The sequence below is a fragment of the Pyrus communis genome, chromosome 2 (genome assembly GCF_041283825.1).
Source record: "Pyrus communis isolate YQ-2024b chromosome 2, ASM4128382v1, whole genome shotgun sequence".
NCBI classification, from domain to species: Eukaryota; Viridiplantae; Streptophyta; class Magnoliopsida; order Rosales; family Rosaceae; genus Pyrus; species Pyrus communis.
The window spans coordinates 22,594,112-22,615,293 of record NC_142566.1 but is presented as its reverse complement, the minus strand read 5'-3'; the positions used below and the strand labels follow the sequence as shown (position 1 = coordinate 22,615,293).

The window sequence follows — 21,182 nt, the reverse complement described above, 5'->3', positions numbered from 1 at the left end:
TGCATACTGATCACCTGACATTAAGAACAAAATAAGGAGCAAAATAGCCCTCTCATCTCAACAACTACAGAGTGACTTTACAAAAGTTTTTGCAACAGAGTACATCAAATATCGATCAACAACTTGGAGGCAACATCTCACCACCTGAACCATATAAGGGATCAAAATATCCGTCAATTATCTACACAATATTTCAATTCTATTTATGAAATTCATGATACAGAAACCTACTTTGGTTTGATTAATGATTCCAACCACCATTAAATCGTCATAGTTTCCCACTGACAACCAAATTTGCAATCACTTGAAAGTTTTTTTTTTTATTTTTTTTATATTTTTTTATAGAGTATGTATGATTTGTGTATATAAATTCCATCTACATATGCAGTAGTACATCACCCTGTATTGAACTAAATTAATTACATATGAAGTGCTGCAGGACTATCCTGCAACGCCAGTTTCAGCCGAATCAACAGGCAGATAGAGGAGCCATCTTTCGATGTATTGCCTTGTAACACTGGACACCGCATAGAGGGAGCTTCAACTGCGAATCCTGGTATTTGAGTGGATTTGTACAATACGGTCCGGCACACTTTTCACGGCCTATGACAGTAACTGAAATAAAAAAAACATAAAAATAAAAATAATGATTAACAGATAAACTTCATGATATATGTATATATGTATTTCTTTAAACGGAGAGATGTGCTTGAAAACCAGGTTTGAGACGTAATGATCTCCGAAAATTTTACATGAAGGGAAAAAAATAGTGCATCGAAAGTCTAAATTTATATGTCCAATAATGTTTACAAATGTATTTACACATATTTACGACTATGTTAACAACTCTATTTATACATATGTACAACATATTTACAATCCTGTTTACATGTAATATCCTAATCAACATTTAATTGAAATGAATAATTAGTGAATTGCTCAATAAGCTCCGAGTTCTTTTCACTTAGCCAAGAGTAATGGCCTGCATGAGGAAAGTTGAAGGTGGTGACATCAAATTTCCTCCATTGGAGACAAGATGGATGTCCATCTAATACACATAAACTTCATGCAACACCAAGAACCCCATCCTCGTTTGCTCTTCCAAATATGACCAACTGCTCCAATGCTCTGCCTACAAAGAACCTAGAACATCGAATCGATTAATCACAAATTTAAACAACCCCAAAATTTAATTTGTAGCCCAAAAAACTAGAGGAATAGTAATTGTGACATTTGATGAGTACATATATGAAAAATGTACCTGAAGATCGAAACTTTCATCAAATAAATCATACAAAAAAAAAAAAAAAAAAAAAAACAGAAATAGAGAAACCCAAAATTATAATTGCATAAAATTAGATCATCCATTTCAGTCTTGCGTAAATATACCATCACACATAACAAATTTGCCTATATGACGGTGATACACAATGTGATTGTTCAGATTCAAACCACACATAAAGCACTTGTAGCTCCCAAGTATACATGTATCACATTCTAATGTTTGCTTGTTGACTTTGCTCCTGGAGTCCTGACTAATGTGATCTCCTTTAGCGGTGCATGAGCTTTTTTCTCCAAAGTTGCTTCCTTAAACATCCCTCTTTCCTAAAAATAAAAGACCCAAAACATATCATATAAGGCATCAACGCTATTAACGCTTATTAAAGAAATTGGTCATAATAGGTTTCACATACATCAATTCTAAACCTAAAACATGAGCATTGCTGGCAACAGATGTAGAGTTTTCTTTTTCATGTTATGGTGATTCCGACAACGATTACTATCGATCACCACCACCAATAGACTTCCCTCAACTCCTGGAGTAAGGCCCAAGCATTGGATGAGGCATCGGAGTTCGTTTTGGCCATGAATCGAGGAACACCCATTTCTAGGTTTTACGTTGGGTTCAAGGGCAATTGGAGCTTTTCCCGGCCAAATTGGACTTGGCCATAGGTATGAAACTCGTTCCACTCACTAAGATCTATTTTGCCTGTAAAATTTGGTAATTTTTTGAAATAGTTGAATTTTCCGGCAACTCGGAGCGGCGAGTGCAGCGGCTCGTGGCCAGTGGGCCGACGATGTCTTTCTAAGTCCAATTAGATGCCTTGAAATCATAATTGATATCCGTATGAAGTGTTTTGACTGTTTGAACCTAGTTTCATTATGATACATCACTTGATCAAATTTTGAATCACCAATCCGATCGTTGGATCGTCACCAAATCCTAATGCGTTATAGAACATAATATTTGAGGATAACCGGAACTGATGGATTGGGAATCCGACGTACGGATCTTCCCGAATTAGATTTCTAAGTTAGTAAAATTAATTGTTAACCGCCACCTAATTCTAGCAATTGGCAGAGATCCGACCATTGGATCACAATGAAATTTTAGTATGTTGTTCTTTGAGCATAATGTGGACCTTAAGAAGTTACGGATCTAGATTATGATGTGCGGATCTTCCGGATTAAATTGCTAGGGTGTGGACCCCACCGTTGACGTTTGGTCAACGTGTCTTGAACCATTTGAATTACTAAAATTAGTATTACTAGAGATTCAATGAAGCTTTGAGGACTTATCTCAGAGAGTGACTTTAACATATGTGATATGGTGTTTACCTGATTCTTGATATTAATATCATTTGTGGATATGACATGGTTTTATAAATGTGTTTTCTATTAAAATGTGATTCTTTTATAATTGACCATCGATCTATTGTTATTAAATGTGATTTGATTCATGGATTGGAAATATTTATGGAAAAGTGATTCGAATTGCGTATTGAAATGTTTTGTAAATTGAAGGCTAGTAGGAGACTATGACCTTGCTTGGTTAATCTGCATTGTGGGGTCATTAATGGTCTTGCTTGGTTAATCCGCATTGGGGGACCATACTATATATGGATCGCACTTGGTTAATCCGTATTGGGTGATCACTGCCTAATAATTCTGTAGGTGTGACTCTGCTTGGTTAATCTGCGTTGTAGGGTCACTACCTACCTGATTATCTTGACCTTGCTTGGTTAATTCACATTGGGGGGTCACTAGTGGTCCTGCTTGGTTAATCCGCATTGAGGGACCATACTATATATGGATCGCGCTTGGTTAATCCGCGTTGGGCGATCCTTATGGCTATGTATGCTTAGGAGTGATCATGCTTGGTTAATCTGCATTGGGTGATCACTTCCTAATAGTTGTAGGAGTGACTCTACTTGGTTAATCCGTATTAGTGGGTCATTGCCTACTTGGTTACTTTCTGAGGGGTGGCTCTGCTTGGTTAATCCGCTTGGGAGGGCCATTTCCTGTTTAGTTACTTATGTAGGTTTCGGCCGAACTACGTCCCTCTAGCCCTAGTTTTTAATGTACATATGAACAATGGTTTTTGAGAATCTTGTGGTTTGAATTAGAAATGTCGTTGGATGTCTGGGTGACTCCTTCGGTGTTCTCAGCGACTTGATTATGATATCATAAAGCATGATTCTGTATTTGATACTTATAGATTGTGATCGATGGTCTGTTTTATTGAATATCACATACTTGTATTATTGTCACTCACCCGAGTTTCGCAGCTTAACTGAGTTCTGATTTTCCAGTGCACCATTCCCTTGATGTAGGCATTGATTTTACATATGACAGGTCTAGGTAAAGTATGAGAAACAGGTTGGTATTTTGGTTCCGTTGAGTGGTTCGGAACCCGATGTTGTTGGATTCCGTTGAGTTGTTCGGAATCCTTGCTTTTGCTAATTCCCATAAGATTAGTCTAGAACCCTAGATTCAAGTGAATGGGAATTACCCACAATAGATCTTGTGAACGTAAATTAGAATTACAATGTTTATTACTCATAATCCAAGTAGGGAATTATATAGAGTTCCTTAGTTAAATTTGTGAAATGATAAGTTATTGCATTGATTGATTAACGTAAATAAATGCTAAGATCATGCATTTTTTATTCATGAATTGATTAATTAACGGGATTGCGGAATGACTTTGGATATAGATGTCATTATTATGATTATTTTAGTTGATCAATGTGGCTTGAGAAGAATATTGTGCTTCGTCATTGGTTCTTTGACATATTGCATGGTATGCATTGTGATATATTGTTGAGACATAGTGATTTATATGATGGATGTTTGAGTGTAGTGAAATGACAAACTACAAATGGCTTAATCCCTATTGAGGGTACGTAGGCAGTCTAACTGGAGGTTAGATGCAACCATAAAGTGTAGAAAAAATTACTACACAATTCGAGGCATGGCATGTGCTTGGTACATATCTCGAAGGCGGGTATGTTAGATATATGGTTATTTGATGAAGTCACGTGTCGATCCTGGACGTATGTTGGGATCGGGGCGTGACACCAGTAATCCAGAAAAGCAGAGTGAAGAAAAGAAGAGGAAAGAGAAAAACAACCCGATAGCCACGCACGCATAACACACATGACCAAGGGAAAAATCGCCACTCCACTATAAAATCCCACCAAAATCAAAAAACGTTGAAGAAAATAAGGAGCAAATCCGTCCGCACAATAGTAAGTGAGGAACCCAAAAACTGGGTTTTTTTTTTTTTTTTTTTTTTTTTTTTGGTGAACCAAAAACTGAGTTTCAGTATATATAAATTTGTACCATATAATCTCCTTAACGGCAGCATTTAAAGGATCAACGTATATTATTCTTCATATTTTTATCTAAACTAGCTATTGGTGCCTGTACAGTGTTGCAGGGATTAAACCTATGTTAAACATGTCAAAAGTTCTAAACATATATATGATAAACAATATTATTTATATACATGTGATTCATGCCTTGTTGCCCATTAAAAGAAACACAAACAAAATGCAAAGCAAAAATATGAATTGTACATGAAATTGTCTTCGATCCAAAACAGCCACTATCATCGGTCGGACAAACAACGGGCAGAGGTATAGGTCTTACTGCATTACTTCGGACTAGAATTTTCTCCCCTCCTCTTTCCATCCCTTTCCATCTCTTTCTCTCACATTCTCTATTTTGTTTTTCTCTTTCTATAAAAAAAATAAATAAATAAATAATATAAGATGTTGGCGTGACTTAAATGTGACCGTTCAATTCGGAGAATAGGGAAAGGGAGGAAAAAAAAAAGGGGAGATAATCCAACTTCCATTACTTCAGGCTTGCTTCGGGGTCCAATCTGAAGTTGGTTATAAAACCCTTCCCTTGAAAAGGATCTTCCGCTTAAGAAGCCGCTAGTGTCAAAAGAAAACAAAAAAGATATCATTGACTGACTATGTCAGCATCAAACCCAGAAAGAAAAGAAAACAATGGCAACATTGTAATTAATTCAAAATCGAGGCCCCATTCCATATGCAACATGAATAGTGCAATTTGAATCTCTAGTCTAAACTATGATTATGTGAATTTTCATGTACTTGTGTGTGTGTAAGGAAATGCTATTGGCATTTCAAAAATTGCATTCTACATTCCTCATAAGTGTATTTTTCTTTCCAAATATAAAAAGTTTGGAGTGTAGAATGTAAGTTTTGGAGTGCCAATAACAATTCCATATATATGTGTGTGTGTGTGTGTGTCAGGCCCTTTATACAAATGGATTCCTATTTTTTGAAAAAATGAGGATTAGGTGTGGACCTCACTCCACATCGAATTTCAACAATCTGAACCGTCTATGTTATTAGTCTCGATTCATAGATCATCCTTGCAAAAATTCAATTCAATCCGAAACAATTTGCCTATTTAATTATCAAGATCAAATTTCATTCTTTCTTATATAACAAAGTATTCGTTCATTTCTTTGAACCCAATTAGATGTCCCTAATATTTCCGATTTGGCTAATATTTTGTAAGGATGATCTATAAGGTACAACTTAAAAAATAGACGGTTCAGATCATTAAAATTTGATGTGGTGTGGACCCCACAACTAATTCCCACTTTTATAAAAAAAAAATGAGAATCTCTTCCCTTGAAGGTTTCCTGTATGTATATATACACGTTTGAGGCTGAATTTTATTCTGAATCGTTATTGCTCCCATTCAGTTAAATCTTATATTAGTTATTAGTCTTAAAACTAGTGCTAGAAAATTCTTAGAGGTGTTCTGTATAAGAAATTCTAAACACATGCTTATGTTTCTCGATGGGTAGATTTTTATCTGATTACAATTCAATGTGACAAAATTAAATTAGAAATGAATGATGATTTTAATATGAACATCTAGCAATGATCCGGAGTTAACAATTTACCATGCATGATTCTGATTAGTTTGAAGGTTTATTAGTCGAAATACTCCCTAAAATGATAATTGAGTCTCATATTACCTTTTAACACTGGTTTTGTCTCACTTTGTCTCTTGAAACTGACATTTTCAACTCTTTTGTCTCACTTTACCCACTTATGTTAATTTATTATTAAATTTAAGGGTATTTTAGATATTTCAGTTTTTACACATTTATTTACCTATATCCTACACACTAAATAAGTCTCAATTTTCTTTTTAACAACTCTAATTCAAGTGTATAAATTTTGAGCATTTTTAAAAATAAATTATTCAATCAATAGAAAATTTTCGAACAACAAAATCATTGTATCATAGTTTGAAACAAAAAAATTTCACATTGTTGAGCACTGATTCCACTAGGCATGAGCTTTTTCAAACTGTGCACGTTTGCTTTAAATGATCTTTTCGGTTTGGGAAGTATTTTGGGTACGATAGCTTAATGGTATAATGATTTTGTTGTAATGAATATTTTTCAGTTGCAAAGTTTCGAGCCAATACATGGATGTCTTGCAAGTAAAATGACTATACAAACAAATGTAACCCTTATTTTGGTTGATACAATGATTTTGTTACTCGGAAAAATTTCTATTGATTGAATAATTTATTTTAAAAAATGTCCAAAATTTATGCATTTGAATTAGAGTTGTCGAACATAAAATTGAGACTTGTTTAGTGTTTAGGCTAGAAGTAAATAAATGTGTAAAAACTAAAATGTCTAAAATACCATTCAATTTAACAATCCATTAACAGAAATGGGTAAAGTTAGAGAAGAGCAACTCCAGCGTTGGAGCCCTCCCCCCAGGCTATGCACTATTCAATCCACATAATGAACAGTAACTGCCCTTAATGAACAATAATAGCCCAGGCAATAGCATTTGCATCTCCACCGTTACACTTCAATAGCCCTGGCAATAGGCAATAAAATATTAGTATTTTTTTTATTTATAAAATCATACAAAATAATTTTAATTGTAATATCAGATAAGATTTTTAATCGTTCTCGTTGCGCCACGTGTCATTATCCGAAGTATTATTAAATAATACAAAATAATTTTATTTGTAATTTCGGATAAGATTTTTAACCGTTGTCGTTGCGCCATTTGTCATAAAATCTGAAAAGACAATTATTGGGGATGGATTTCCTATAAATTTTTTAATCGTACTCGTTATGCCACGTGTCATTATTCAAAAATACAATTATTGGTGATGGATTTCTGATAAGATTATTAACCAATCACGTCGCGCCACGTGTCATAATCTGTTCACAATCTTTGAGGATAGATTTCCATTAGATTTTTAACGAATGACGGCATGCCACGTGTCATAATCTATTCACAATCTTTGAGGATAGATTTCCATCATATTTTTAACGAATGACGGCATGCCACGTGGCATTATGTACAACATAATCCTTTATGAATCCTCCATATAATCCACCATCCATCCTCACAAATCTCACACAAATTTTCTCAAGATCTCTATCATTATTCATAGTTTCTGCTTCCTTCTTCACAAAAATCTGTATCATTATTCATAGTTTTTACTTCTTTCTTACAATGTCTTCTTCTTCCTTAAGGATGATGTGGGAACTCGATCAAGAAGAGGAAGAATTGTTTAACCAATCAGAAGCAATGTTCAATCACCAGGGGGCAAAAAATGAGAGGGAAGAGGATGAGGAGTGTAGAATGAGAGATGACGAAGTAAGAATGGGTAGAGCCTCACATTCCCGTCGAGTCATCCAAGCTATGGCTCAGATCTGCAGGCCAAGCCGTTCCGGAAACCTTGATAGAAGCAGGCAACGACAAGGTATGGAACTCTTGGATGATTATTTTGTTCCTAATAGTGCATTCCCTGATACGTACTTTAGACGTCGTTTTAGAATGGAACGACATTTGTTCAACAAAATCATGATTGTTGTTTGCAACCATGATTCTTACTTTGTGCAAAAAAAAGATGTTTTTGGTGCTATGGGTCTACTGCTTGAGCAAAAAATTAATACTGCCTTGCAAATGCTTGCATATGGAGCATCTGTAGACCAAGTGGATGAGATAACGAGGATGGGAAAATCAACCATTCTTGAGTCCCTGATGAGGTTTTGCGAAGCAATCGAATATATCTACACTGCTGAGTACCTCCGCAAACCTACAAACATGGACTTGGAACGGCTGTTGAAGAAGGCCGAGATGCGTGGTTTTCCTAGGATGATTGGAAGCATTGATTGTATGCACTGGACGTGGAAAAACTGTCCAAGTGCATGGCAAGACGCTTATGGGGACAGAAAAGGAACAAAAAGTATCATTCTAGAGGCGGTGACATCTTTTGATACATGGATTTGGCACGCCTTTTTCGGGGTCCCGGGAGCTCAAAATGACATCAACGTCCTTGCCCAATCCCCAGTGTTCAACGATGTTCTGCAAAGAAAGACACCAAAAGTCACGTATGAGGTCAACGGACGTATGTACGACGGGCCATACTACCTAGCTGATGACATTTACCCGCGATGGTCAACATTTGTCAAAACAGTGCCACGTCCGCGAAATGCAAAGGAAAAACACTTTGCAAGCTATCAAGAGGGGTGCAGGAAGGATGTGGAGCGTTGTTTCGGTATCCTCCAAGCTCGCTGGGCGATCGTCAGGGGTGCTGCCAGATCGTTTGATGTAGAGTCGCTTCGATCCATCATGATGACGTGCATCATTCTTCACAACATGATTGTGGAAGATGAGCATAATTATGAAGCCGTTGATGAATATGAGCCAGACACAATGAACAATTCAAGAACACGTATAGATTGTGCTCATGACGCCACCGATGAGCCCGTGCAACATAAGCCATTACAAAGGGATGGACGTTACAACGAAAGGCTCATTCAACGATATACTGCATTTCAAATGCCAGACATGCACAATTCCCCGCAAATTGACTTGATAGAGCACCAATAGGCATTGAAACAAGCTGAAGATAATTAAGTTCATTTAGTGTGTTTTTTTGAATTTGGTATGTTTATGTAATTTTATTTGGTGTATTTATTATTTGATATGTTTATATAATTTTTTTAGTGAGTTTTTAATTATTTCGTATGCTTATGTAATTTTATTTGGTGTGTTTTTGTCATTTCAATAAATATTCTCTTAATATAAATAACTTACCAAATTAATTTGAATAAATATTCCATAAATTGGAAACAACATAAACAATACAAACAATAAATAATAAATTACAACCCAAAGTGATTGGAAAATTATGGGCTCCGATTACAAAAAGTACTATATTCATCATCACTTAACCAATTTGTGGTGCTAGGATGATCTTCTCTTGTGGTGCTAGGACTATCTTAGCTTGTTATCGCTTCTCTTGCAAGCCTCCTTCGCACCACGTCCGTTTTCTCTGACTTACAAAAAAATTTAGAATTTGAAGACTTCCCTTTCTTGCCTAAGTAGCTATTTTTCTCTCTCATTAGCCTGAAATTCTCTCTCAATAGCTGCAACTTTTGCATCCTCTCTAGCCTTATCAGCCTCATATTTCGCCAGTTCCCTCGCCAAAGTCAATTCACCTTGGCGAGTAAGTTCTTCCATGAACTTTGCATAATCATTCTTGGAAGCACTCCCTTTTCTCTTTGAAGCCTTCTTACCTTGAGGCCTAATTGGATAACGGGTCGAACCCGACACTTGTTCAAGGAGGGGCGTTTCGGGCACTTCTTCTGCATCATCTTCATGAACATGCGAGACATGATCGGGTGTAGAGTGTAGAGGGGTGCTGTTCATGTGTACTTCTGGACCGACTGACACAACTCTAAATTTAGGACAATCTTTGACAATATTCCAACATTCCCACCGGTTGAATGATTTATTTTTGCTTTTGGTTTTGGCAGCGTACCAAGCTTGTGCTTGAAGTTCCTACACAATGCGGGAGAAGAAATAATTATAATGAAAATAAGTAACAAATAAATAATACAAACAACATAATTATAATGTAAGTAGGTAACAAATAAATAATACAAACAATAAATAATAAATTATGTAGGTAACAAATAAATAATACAAACAAATAATTATAATGTAAATTTGGGTATCAAATAAATAATATATTGTTACTTGATCCGAGTAATTTTCCTCACTTTGAATATTACTACTAGCTTGTGCCAAGGCGTCTCTCCACATACTAAACGATTGGCTAAATAATTTCCAACGATTGGACATCGATTCTTTGGTTCTTTTCCCACCAATTTTCTCAAGATAATTGGTATGAATAAGACTCCACATTTCTCGCAACTGCATCTCATTACCCGTAAGCGAACTATGAGTAACTTCAACCCAGCTAGTACACAACGCAACATCTTCAATAAGCGACCAATTCGTACCTGCACCAGTGATCATTTTGTTGAAAAAAATGTATTCAAACTTTGAGACAAAGAAAGGAATGTGATTGAAAGTAGTTGAGAAAATATGAAATTGTTGTGTAAGGTAGATGATAATGAGAAGGTATTTATAGAAAAAAGTAAAAACAATTTTTTTTAAAAAAATTTCAGATTTTTTTTGAATTTTTTTTGAATTTTTATTCAATTAATTAATCTTTGCCGTTAGATATAAAAAAGATTTGAATTCCAACACCCACGTGTTACAACGGTAACTTTTCTTAATTTTAAAACTATTTTTTCTTTTATTTTTTTATTTATAAAGCATATTAATATTCACCGTTGATCTCAGATCGAACGATGGATATTAAATAAGACTTTTTTTTATTTTTTTTGGCCGTTGAGATCGAACGGTCCAAATTAAATATCCATTGAGATTGAACGGACCGTGGGAAGCCACGTGGCTTCCCAATGGTAACTGAAAAAGTAAATTTTTTTTCTAATTTTGTGTTGGCGACGCGCCTCTACGCGCGAGTGGGGTGCACGCGCCTGACACAAAAAAGAAAAAAAAAATAATAAATAATGCCTGACGGCAGGCTGACGTCAGCGCTAGCGTCACAGGGCCTCAGGCTCTCGGGCTGGCAATTCTCCACAGGCCCGGAGCTCGGGCCTCCACCTTCACTCGGGCTTGCCCACGCTCGAGCCGGTCCACAGGGCCTCGGGCCCCTGTTCTCTCCCCCGGCCCCCGAGCAAATGCCCACACTGGGCTTGCTCTAAAAGAGTTGAAAATGTCAATTTCAGATGACAAAGTGAGACAAAATCAGTTTAAAAAGGTAAAATGAGACTCAATGATAGTTTATAGGGCATTTCAACTAATAAGCCTAGTTTTAAAGTATCTTGAAACCAAATTTATACAATTATCTAATTTACATAATTCTGATTGGATTAAAAATATATGTATCCAAAACGAACAAAACAAGCAACATTTAATCATTATATGGTGTTATATAGAGTTGCATCAAATTTATTTTTGCAGTACCGACGTGTAACAAAACAAATCACTCCTAAGAGCAACTTCATCCCTATCCACTTTGCGCCAGCACCCAGCCCATTTATCCACTTAATTGAACAGTAATAGACCCAATGAACAGTAATAGGCCAAAGCATCTCCACCCCAAAAAAAATGTGCTGGCACCTAGTCTAAAAATGCGCTGGCACAAACGATCTCCACCCCTACAAAATGCGCTGGCACCCAGTCCATTTAAACTATTAAATAATTTTTTTATAAAATAATAAAAAAAAAATAGTTTTAATTTCGGATAGGATTTTTAACCAATCTCGTCACGCCACGTGTCATTATCCGAACGTACTATTTTTTGAAGATGAGGGTTAGGTATTTATAGAAAAAAAAAATTAATTTTTTAAAATTTTTCTGTATTTTTTAAAAAATTTTTGACATTTTTTAATTAATTTTTAATAAATTTTAATGTTGTAATTAATCTGGACCGTTTGATTTGAAAAATAATCAAATCCAACAGCCAACACGCTGCCACGTGGCCAACGGTCAAATTTCTGACCGTTGGGCCTTTTTTTTTTTTTTTTTTAATTTTTGGTCAAATAAACGTGGACCGTTGATCTGTGATCGGACGGTCCAATTTAAAATTTAAATTTAAATTTTTTTTACCGTTGGAAATCCAACGGCTCTGAGGAGGGCCACGTAGCCCTTTGACAGACTCAGCCACTTGCCCTGCACCGCGGGCCCCACTGCCTGCAGAAGCTGTCGGCTACTCGCCATCTCCCCCGCGTGTTGTGCACGCGCCAACAAACGGACCGGCCTCTGGGTCTGTCCATTTTGGGCTGGCCTGCTGCCTGGCATGGGTTGGGTGCCAGACTGTTTCACGGGCTGGAGGGTGTGGACTGGGTGCTGGGCTGCTAATTTGACAGGGTACTGGGCAATTTATTGTGAGGTGGATCTGCTCTAACAATAAAAATCTGAATTTTACTGCAAAATAATTGTGAAAAGTTAAAAGTACGAAATAATTGTCAAACAATACGTATTAAGAATGTTCATCGTCGCTCAAAATTAATGTAAATATTTTATTGCCCGTATAATAGAGTGAAAAGGTTGGCTTGATTTTACACCGACTTCTGTCATTGGATTCTTCTCACACGATCCAGCTTTCTCCCACGCGTGTCAAACTCACAACGGCTATATTTTCCTTTTACAGGCCCAATTGCAGCGCAAAGGTCGGTCATCAAGTGGGCCCCGCAGAGGATCTGCTGTATAATTCCATATCTTGTTTCCCATTCCAATTCAGGCGACCGTTAAAAACCCAAAAAAAAAAAAAAAACCATCTTTCTCTCTCTGTGACCATGACGGTCGCCGCCGCAGCCACCACCCACACCAAGAAGCTGGTGAAGCTCGGCCGCTCTCTCTTCCGATGGGGATTCAACTCATCCAAATGGTACATTCTTCTCTCTCTCCGCCTTTCCCCTTTCTGGGTTTCTCTACTTTAGCTCCTTCCTCTGTTTGGTTGCCTAGAAAATTTTGGATAATAGGAGTTATTAAGACCTTAGATTGTGAAAGGTTGAAAATTGTGTTCAATGTTTGTATTATCTGGGAAATTTTTAATAGGGTGGGAGTTAGTCTTAGTCCCTTTGTTTGGTTGCCTGGAATATGTGGGAAGGGGAAATTATAGAGACCCAGATAGTGAAAAGTTGTTAGAGTTGAGATATTTGTTCAATGTTTGCATTATACCGGCAATTTAGCAGGGTAGGAGTTAGTCCCTCTGTTTGGTTGCCTAGAAAATTTGGGTAGTAGGAAGAATTGAGACTCTGATAGTGAAAAGTTGTTAAAGTTGAAATCTTTATTCGATGTTTGCATTATCGGTGGAATTTAACAGGGAGGGAATTAGTCCCTCTGTTTGAATGCCTCGAGAATTTAGATTGTAGGAGTAAATGAGATTTGAGACCCAAATAGTGAAAAGTTGTTAAAGTTAGAATCTTTGTTACCATGTTTTCTCTTTCTCGGCAATGTAATAGGCCGGGAGAGATTCCCCCTGTTTGGTTGCCTAGAATATGTGGGTGGTTGGAGCTATTGAGACCCAGATTGTGAAAAGTTGAAATTTTTGTTCCATGTTTTGCATTTTTTGACAATTTAATAGGGTGGGGGGAATTTTTTTTTGGGCTGAATGATTGTTCTTGCTCATTATTTTGCTAATGGGGATCAATGGCATGAATGTTGAAACAGCAAAATGCAAGCGAAGATGGCGGTGGCCAGAATAAAGCTGCTGAGGAACAAGAGGCAGGCGGTGGTGAAGCAGATGAGGCGTGACATCGCCTTACTCCTACAATCTGGTCAAGACGCCACTGCTCGAATCCGGGTACTACATTTTAAAGTCTCATGAATTTTGCTATTGACTAAGTAACAATTGTGTGACTGGATTTCCCCGCAAGTTATTTGAACAACTTCCTCAATTTTTTGTTTCCTTGCATGTTTTATTGACCCTGTAGTGGGTATAACTGCATCTTTTATATTTATGCATTTGTGAGGATTGTGTCCCTTATTCATTATAGTACCCAAACTTCTGCTTCAGTCGATGTATTAAAAGGCGAAGGCGTAGGCGAGGCGTTCTATGAATAGCCCCGCCTTGAGGCGTGAACCGAAGCCTCATGAGACTTAAGATTTCTAGTATAACTTACATATAATTATATATATTATGAATATTTTGGTGAAATACTTAAGAGTCTTAAAAGAAAAAACAAGAATAATATAACATTTTAAGAAGAAGAAAAAATATAACTACACAAAAATAAAAACAAATAAATACTTATTTTTTCTTGTTGGCTACTTACTTTTTAAGGAATAAACGTATAAAGTTATAAGTGTTGTAGGGTTTAGGGTTTAGGATTACTCAAACAAAACATCGCATCAGGTCTTCAGCAGATGAAGTACATCAGTTCTAGAATAACCTCATGTGTTGGAATAGTTGAGTAAGCGATGGTTGGATTCATACTAGGGTCACTAGTTTGTGTCGTTTTCCTCTTATGAGGTTGTGAATCTTTTGAACCAAGGGATCTGCCACCTTTAGGAAAAGATGATTGGCTAGCTACTAGTGTACTAGGCCGTGTGGGAGGTGCGGCCAACCCTCATTTGGGGACAACTTGTCCTTCTGGGGCGATGTTTCAGTGTTTGATAGGTACGTTAATCCTTGCAAGTGCGTATGCATCTGAACACATGTAAGTGTGAGACGTCAGGCTCGTACCTAACAAACAATTGTAATAGTGAATGAGGTTAGGTAGTGGTGGGCCTCAGGTAGACCAGTACCGGCAATTTGGTTCGCATAACCAAAGTTTGAGCTATTGATTGAAGATGCTTTTTAAAAGCTTATACCAGGCCGTTTTGGGCAGTGTTCTAAAAATCGGCCTAGGCGGCCGCCTGGGCGCTAGCTAGGCGCCTTAGGTGGGCTAGGTGGCCGTCTAGGCGGTTTGAATCTCACTGCAGTTTTTGCAATCGGATCTACAACTTCTGATCTTGTACATAGCAGCAGAGCTCCGGCGAATTTCTACGTCTTTGTGAAGATGAGGGAAGAGAGAGGGTATTAAACATTTCAATCTGTGGTGGTGCAAGTTGGATTTGAGATCCAATTTTGAGGTTCTGAAAGTGAAGGGCCCAAGAAGAAGAACGAAGATGAGGCATGAGGGAAGAGAATGCTAAGAGAGAGAAAGAGAGAGAGAGAGAGAGAGAGAGAGAGACTAAAAGATTAGGTTCTGAAAGGGTAAAGAAGAAGAAACAAAATTCAAAAGTTGGTGATGGGTTTTTGGGTGATGTGAAAGAGTCAGATGGTATGGGTTCTTGGGTGATGTGAAAGAGTGGTTTTAATTATGAAACCACCCGCTCATCAGATGGTTTTAAATGTGAAACCACCCACTTGCGTGGGTTTTTTTATAGTTTTAAAAGTTTGGGATGTATATTATATGTATATAAATGTTATATAAATTATAAATCATTTAGATAATATTTTGTTTTTTGTTTTTTCCTAGGAAAGCATATTGGATATGTACATAAAACATTCACATGTGTATGTTCTTCTATAAGAAATAACATATTATTCAATAATTATTTACATCTGATATAGTAAATTTAACTAATTCATATAATATATAAGAAATTTACCTAAATCCGCCTAAGCCGCCTAGGCGCCTGCCTAAATCTCGTCTAGTCGCCTAGCGTTTTTTAGAACCTTGATTTTGGGTATGAACATGGGATACTGGATGTTCAACTTCAATCCTAACAGACGTGCAATATTCATCAAAAGTCTTTGACGTAAACTCTCCATCATTATACAGTCGAATTGACTTAATCGGACAATCAGGGTGGTGAACCCTAAGCTTAAAGATTTGAGCTAGGAGTTTCGCAAATGGTCCGCATGTTGGTTGGATAGGTCCACAAATATCCCCTTGAATCCTCTGGAGAAACTTAGGTGAGTTGTGAATGATCTTTGTAGTTGAGGGTTGAGTGAACTTCCCCAGGTAGCATGCTTTGCAAGACGGATGTCTAGGATAAGAGGTTAGATGATGCTCGTGTTATACTTTGGGAAAGGCGCATCGTATCTCTTCTGGGATGTCCCATATGGTCATGCCAAGCAACAAAGTGCTCTGGATCCCAAGCTCGGAGCCGACCACATGTTAGGTCTCTATAGCTTGAATGGTTGTGATGTACAACTCAATCGGGAGACATTCCAGCTTCTCGTGAATATGTTTCTGGCCATATTCGTAAGAAGTGACACAAAGAAATTCAGAACCATTCTCTTAAGTAGTTTCAATATGATATTTATTATCTTGAATATCTCTAAAATTCAGCAACGATTTGATATTTTAAAAAAAAAAAAAAAAAAAAATCTCAGTAACGTTCTTCCAGAACGGGGAGAGAATAGAGGGCATCTTTAATGGTTAATTCGGTACTATTGTACAACATTATACGGGCCTTTTTATTTTTCAAGTTTTTAATTATATAAAAATAAAACTTGTTTTTAATTAGACTTGTGGGACCCAATTATGTGCCACATCAGCACATAACAGAATTTTTAACGAAATTGTGATGGAAAGACCACATTGAAACTCCTATTTTCAGGGATTACATTGATCGATTTTTAATTTCAAGAACCATCTTAATTAGGTGGTCAATTTCAGGACTTTGTGGTAAAAACCCTTTTTTTTTTAAATATTCTACACACCACTAATACTTGATAGAAAAATATTAAAAAATTAAAAGGATGTGTGGGAAGTAATTTGGGGTGTGAATATAATCTCTCATATAGTAAATTCCTTACCCCAATAGGATTAAAATTTTAATAGGATAATATCTAGCCTAAGATATATGATAGAATCCCAAAAGGGTATCTCAAATATGCTAGGATTTACACAATTATATTCCTAAACTAATAGAACTGCAACAATAAGATAGTTTTATAGAAATGAGTCTCTTGAAATCTATAATATAATATTAAAAATAAAATCTGACATATATAATGGGAGAATAACCTGAAGAATATGTTGGAAGTTGGGACATATGCTAATAGCTGGAAGTCAATTTAAAGAGAAAAAAAAATCAGCCAAAAAAATAATATAAAAAAATGAAAAGTAAGCAAATGAAAGCACAACAAACGACACCTTGCTATTCATCTTTTCAACTTTCAGATTCAACTGAAAAATTTCTAGATTCCAGCAACTTTTACACAAAAACGACGCCCAATCTACCGCCTTAGGCACGCCTTGACCACGTCTAGGCGAGTTTTCGCTTAATCCTACTTGTAGACTTGACAATTTCTGACGAGACCCGTTAACACGACACGTTAGTGACACGAAAGTAAGGGTTTTGGGTCAACACGATAACTAATCGAGTCGTTATCGGGTCCCACGATAAGAACCCGTTAATAACGGGTCCTGAACAGGTTTACATGTGACATCCCACATCGTCCAGGGGAGTGATCCTTAAATGTATATTCTCATCCCTACCTAGCACGAGGCCTTTTGGGAACTCACTGGCTTCGGGTTCCGTAGGAACTCCGAAGTTAAGCGAGAAGGGGCTAGAGCAATCCCATGATGGGTGACCCACTGGGAAGTTGCTCGTGAGTTCCCAAAAACAAAACCGTGAGGGAATGGTAAGCCCAAAGCGGACAATATTGTGCTACGGTGGTGGAGCGGGCCCGGGAAGTGATCCGCCCGGGCCGGGATGTGACAATTTGGTATCAGAGTCTAACCATGGTCGTGGTGTGCCGACGAGGACGTCGGGCCCCTAAGGGGGGTGGATTGTGACATCCCACATCGCCCCGGGGAGTGATCCTTAAATGTATATTCTCATCCCTACCTAGTATAAGGCCTTTTGGGAACTCACTGGCTTCGGGTTTCGTAGGAACTCCGAAGTTAAGCGAGAAGGAGGCTAGAGCAATCCCATGATGGGTGACCCACTGGGAAGTTGCTCGTGAGTTCCCAAAAACAAAACCGTGAGGGAATGGTAAGCCCAAAGCGGATAATATCGTGCTACGGTAGTGGAGCGGGCCCGGGAAGTGATTCGCCCCGGGCCGGGATGTGACATTACACGAGAGTGATACACAGGTAAACCGTTTCAACATGTTAAGAAAAAAGTTATTTTGATAATTTTAATTTTTTAAACTACTATAAAATACAACAGTCATAGTGTATTATTATTCTATATTGCAATTGAAATATATATTATTGTATTATTATTCTATATAAATTTAAAATTTTAAGTTTTACTTATATATTTGTTTTTATAGTATACTATAGGCAAAGAGTGAGATTAAAAAAATTATAAAACACATTAAAAATAAATATATCAAGTAACTTAAAAATACCAAACATATTAAAAATAAAAATATCAAGTAATTTAAAAATATCAAACACATTTGAATGGTTTACAATGTTCAGTTTTTTATGCTTAGTTTATGTGGAAGAGAGTGCTAATGTGGAAAGCCTTAATGAAAACATCGTCAAGATAACTCTTGAAGACAATATATCTAGCCAAAGTTTCAATTCCATTTCTCTTGGTGATTGATGAAATTGAAGGGTTTTATTGTAAATGCATTTTGAACATTTGGTATTTTGTTGTAATGTAATAATGTTTTTTCATTAGGCTCTTATTTTTAGGTATTTAATACTTGAAAGACAATTGTTTTTATTTTTTTTATTTTTTTATGTTTTGAAGTAATATTTATGTGATAACGTGGTATGCTATACTAATTTAGTATTATGTTTTCTATTTTTCGAGTCAAATTATGTTTTCCATTTTCATTATTTATTGATTTAAAATCTTAACGGTAATCGGTCAAGTCATATTATCCGTTTACTTTAACGGGTGTTATACGACATAACCCGTTAAGATATTAGGTATGTGACGACAACGATATGAACACGAAAAACATGACACCAATGCCAGGTCTACCCACTGGGCATAGGCGATTTCACCGACACCCTGCTCCGAAGCCGGCTAGACGCGCCTCATGGCGCGTTTTTTAAAGCACTGGCTTCAGTTTGTTATGGACTCAAACTGATGCTCAGGCATGTGGCTATGCAGTTAGGTTGGCGCTTTGCAATATGGTTAACGAAATAATTTGGCACTAATTACTAACGAATTCTTTGTTATGTAGGTTGAACATGTGATCAGGGAACAGAACATTTTGGCTGCCAACGAGTTCATTGAGCTCTTTTGTGAATTAGTAGTATCTAGACTTTCTATCATCGCAAAGCAAAGGTGATGATATTGTATTATCTTTGTTGCATTTCGCAGCTGTGAGATAGTCTCTTAATCCCAATGTTTCTCGTATTTGTTACAGGGAGTGTCCGCCTGATCTCAAAGAAGGGATTGCTAGTTTAATCTTTGCCTCCCCCAGGTGCTCTGAGATTCCTGAACTAATTTCCCTAAGGAATATTTTTGAGAAAAAGTATGGTACAGATTTTGTATCTGCGGCTGTTGATGTACGTCCCAGCTGTGGTGTGAATCGCATGGTAAGCATGGTCTCCCTCTCATATAATTCTTTTATTGTTATTGTATGTACTATATTACTTTTCTGCTTTCGGTTCATATTTTAGTTTCTATGGTAGTTGAGTGCTTTTGTTTTCTTACACAGCTGATTGACAAGCTCTCTGTTAGAACCCCTACGGGTGAAGTAAAGTTGAAACTCCTCAAGGAGATAGCCAAGGAATACCAGGTTGAATGGGATACATCGGAATCTGAACAGGAACTTCTCAAGCCCCCAGAAGAGCTTATAGTGCGTTCCTCTCTCTCTCTCTCTCTCTCATTAAGATTTACCATTTTTAGATTTCTGATTAGTGATCACTCCTTTCGTTTCTCACGTTATATGCAAGACATTTTCCGATTACTATTTCTCTTTACTTTTATTTTAACAGCAAGGACCATGCAATTTTGTTAGTGCTACCAGCATGCCTGTGCACAATGTGCAGCCTCAATCTGTTGAGACTAATAAGCCAGACACTAGGTAACTTGGCTATTCCTTTTGTCTGATCTAATTTAAAACCTGACCATACTTCGATTATCCATTTATTTTATCGTACTTTCGTTTAGTTCTTCACACAGAACAAGTGGTGGTGGAGAACGCAGAACGTCAAGTGGTGGTGGAGAACGCAGAACATCAAGTGGTGGTGGTGATCGCAGATCAAGTAGTGGTGGTGAAAGGGGACAAATGCACTTTGTAGACTCCGCATCAGCTGCTGAAGCAGCCGCAAAATCTGCCAGTGATGCAATGGCTGCTGCACAAGTTGCTGCATATTTGGCCAACAAAGACTGCAATCAAGCGGCTCAATCATTTTCGAGCGTCAATAATGGATTCGGAACCCCTTCAGGAAATTCCAGTGGCCACTTTATGCCAGATTCTCCACCAGTCGCCTCTCAGAATAGGGTCAATAATGGATTTGGAACCCCTTCTGGCAATTCCACTGGCTTCTTTACGCCAGATTCTCCATCAGTTGGCTCTCAGAATATCGATCACCAATCTAAAGCTCGTGGAGTCGATAGGTCTCACTCTTCAAGAGATGAAACAATGGATAGCCATGGACATGAGAAGTTCATCTACAGGAGGTCCAGCTACAATAATGCCCCATCAGAACATTCGGATATTAAGTTTGATGACTCGGACTGTGATGAAGAAGTTGAAATGGAGTCACCTTCCAAGGGCTTTCATCAAGCACCTGAGCGTACTCCACCACCAGTACCTTCAGCTGCAAGGCAAGACTCGACTCCTCGAGTTCATCCCAAGTTACCAGATTATGACGCACTTGCTGCACGCTTTGATGCCCTCAAGAATCGGAAGTCATCCTAAATGTTTGGATAAGATTGCTTCTGCATCATTTTTGGTTGCTTGTATAATTCGTATACAATACATACAGCAAATCGAAAACGTATCGTCTAGATTGCTTCTGCACCAGTTTAGGCTTTACTTTTGTATAACTGATACATATGGTGGATGCTTGTCATTCCATCATTTTAATACTAAATAATGCACACGGCAGAAATTTTGTATGT

The 21,182-nt window shown here is 37.3% G+C and overlaps 1 protein-coding gene across 1 annotated transcript; it reads left to right on the top strand.

Annotated features, from left to right (window-relative positions):
• Positions 1–12,896: 12,896 nt before the first annotated feature.
• LOC137748843 (uncharacterized) lies at positions 12,897–21,179 on the top strand. The gene is made up of 7 exons (XM_068489030.2): positions 12,897–13,086; positions 13,872–14,004; positions 19,291–19,394; positions 19,477–19,648; positions 19,771–19,911; positions 20,051–20,139; positions 20,226–21,179. The coding sequence occupies exons 1-7, from the start codon at positions 12,995–12,997 to the stop codon at positions 20,977–20,979; spliced, it is 1,485 nt and encodes a 494-aa protein (XP_068345131.2). The 5' UTR covers positions 12,897–12,994; the 3' UTR covers positions 20,980–21,179.
• Positions 21,180–21,182: the final 3 nt, after the last annotated feature.

What these genes read in the sequence shown, in the direction of transcription:
- LOC137748843 (XM_068489030.2), top strand. Translation starts at nt 12,995, where the DNA reads ATGACGGTCGCCGCCGCAGCCACCACCCACACCAAGAAGCTGGTGAAG. An exon ending in ACGCCACTGCTCGAATCCGG is followed by an intron (nt 14,005 to 19,290) that starts GTACTACATTTT and finishes TTTGTTATGTAG; the next exon opens with GTTGAACATGTGATCAGGGA. An exon ending in GCTGTGGTGTGAATCGCATG is followed by an intron (nt 19,649 to 19,770) that starts GTAAGCATGGTC and finishes TTTCTTACACAG; the next exon opens with CTGATTGACAAGCTCTCTGT.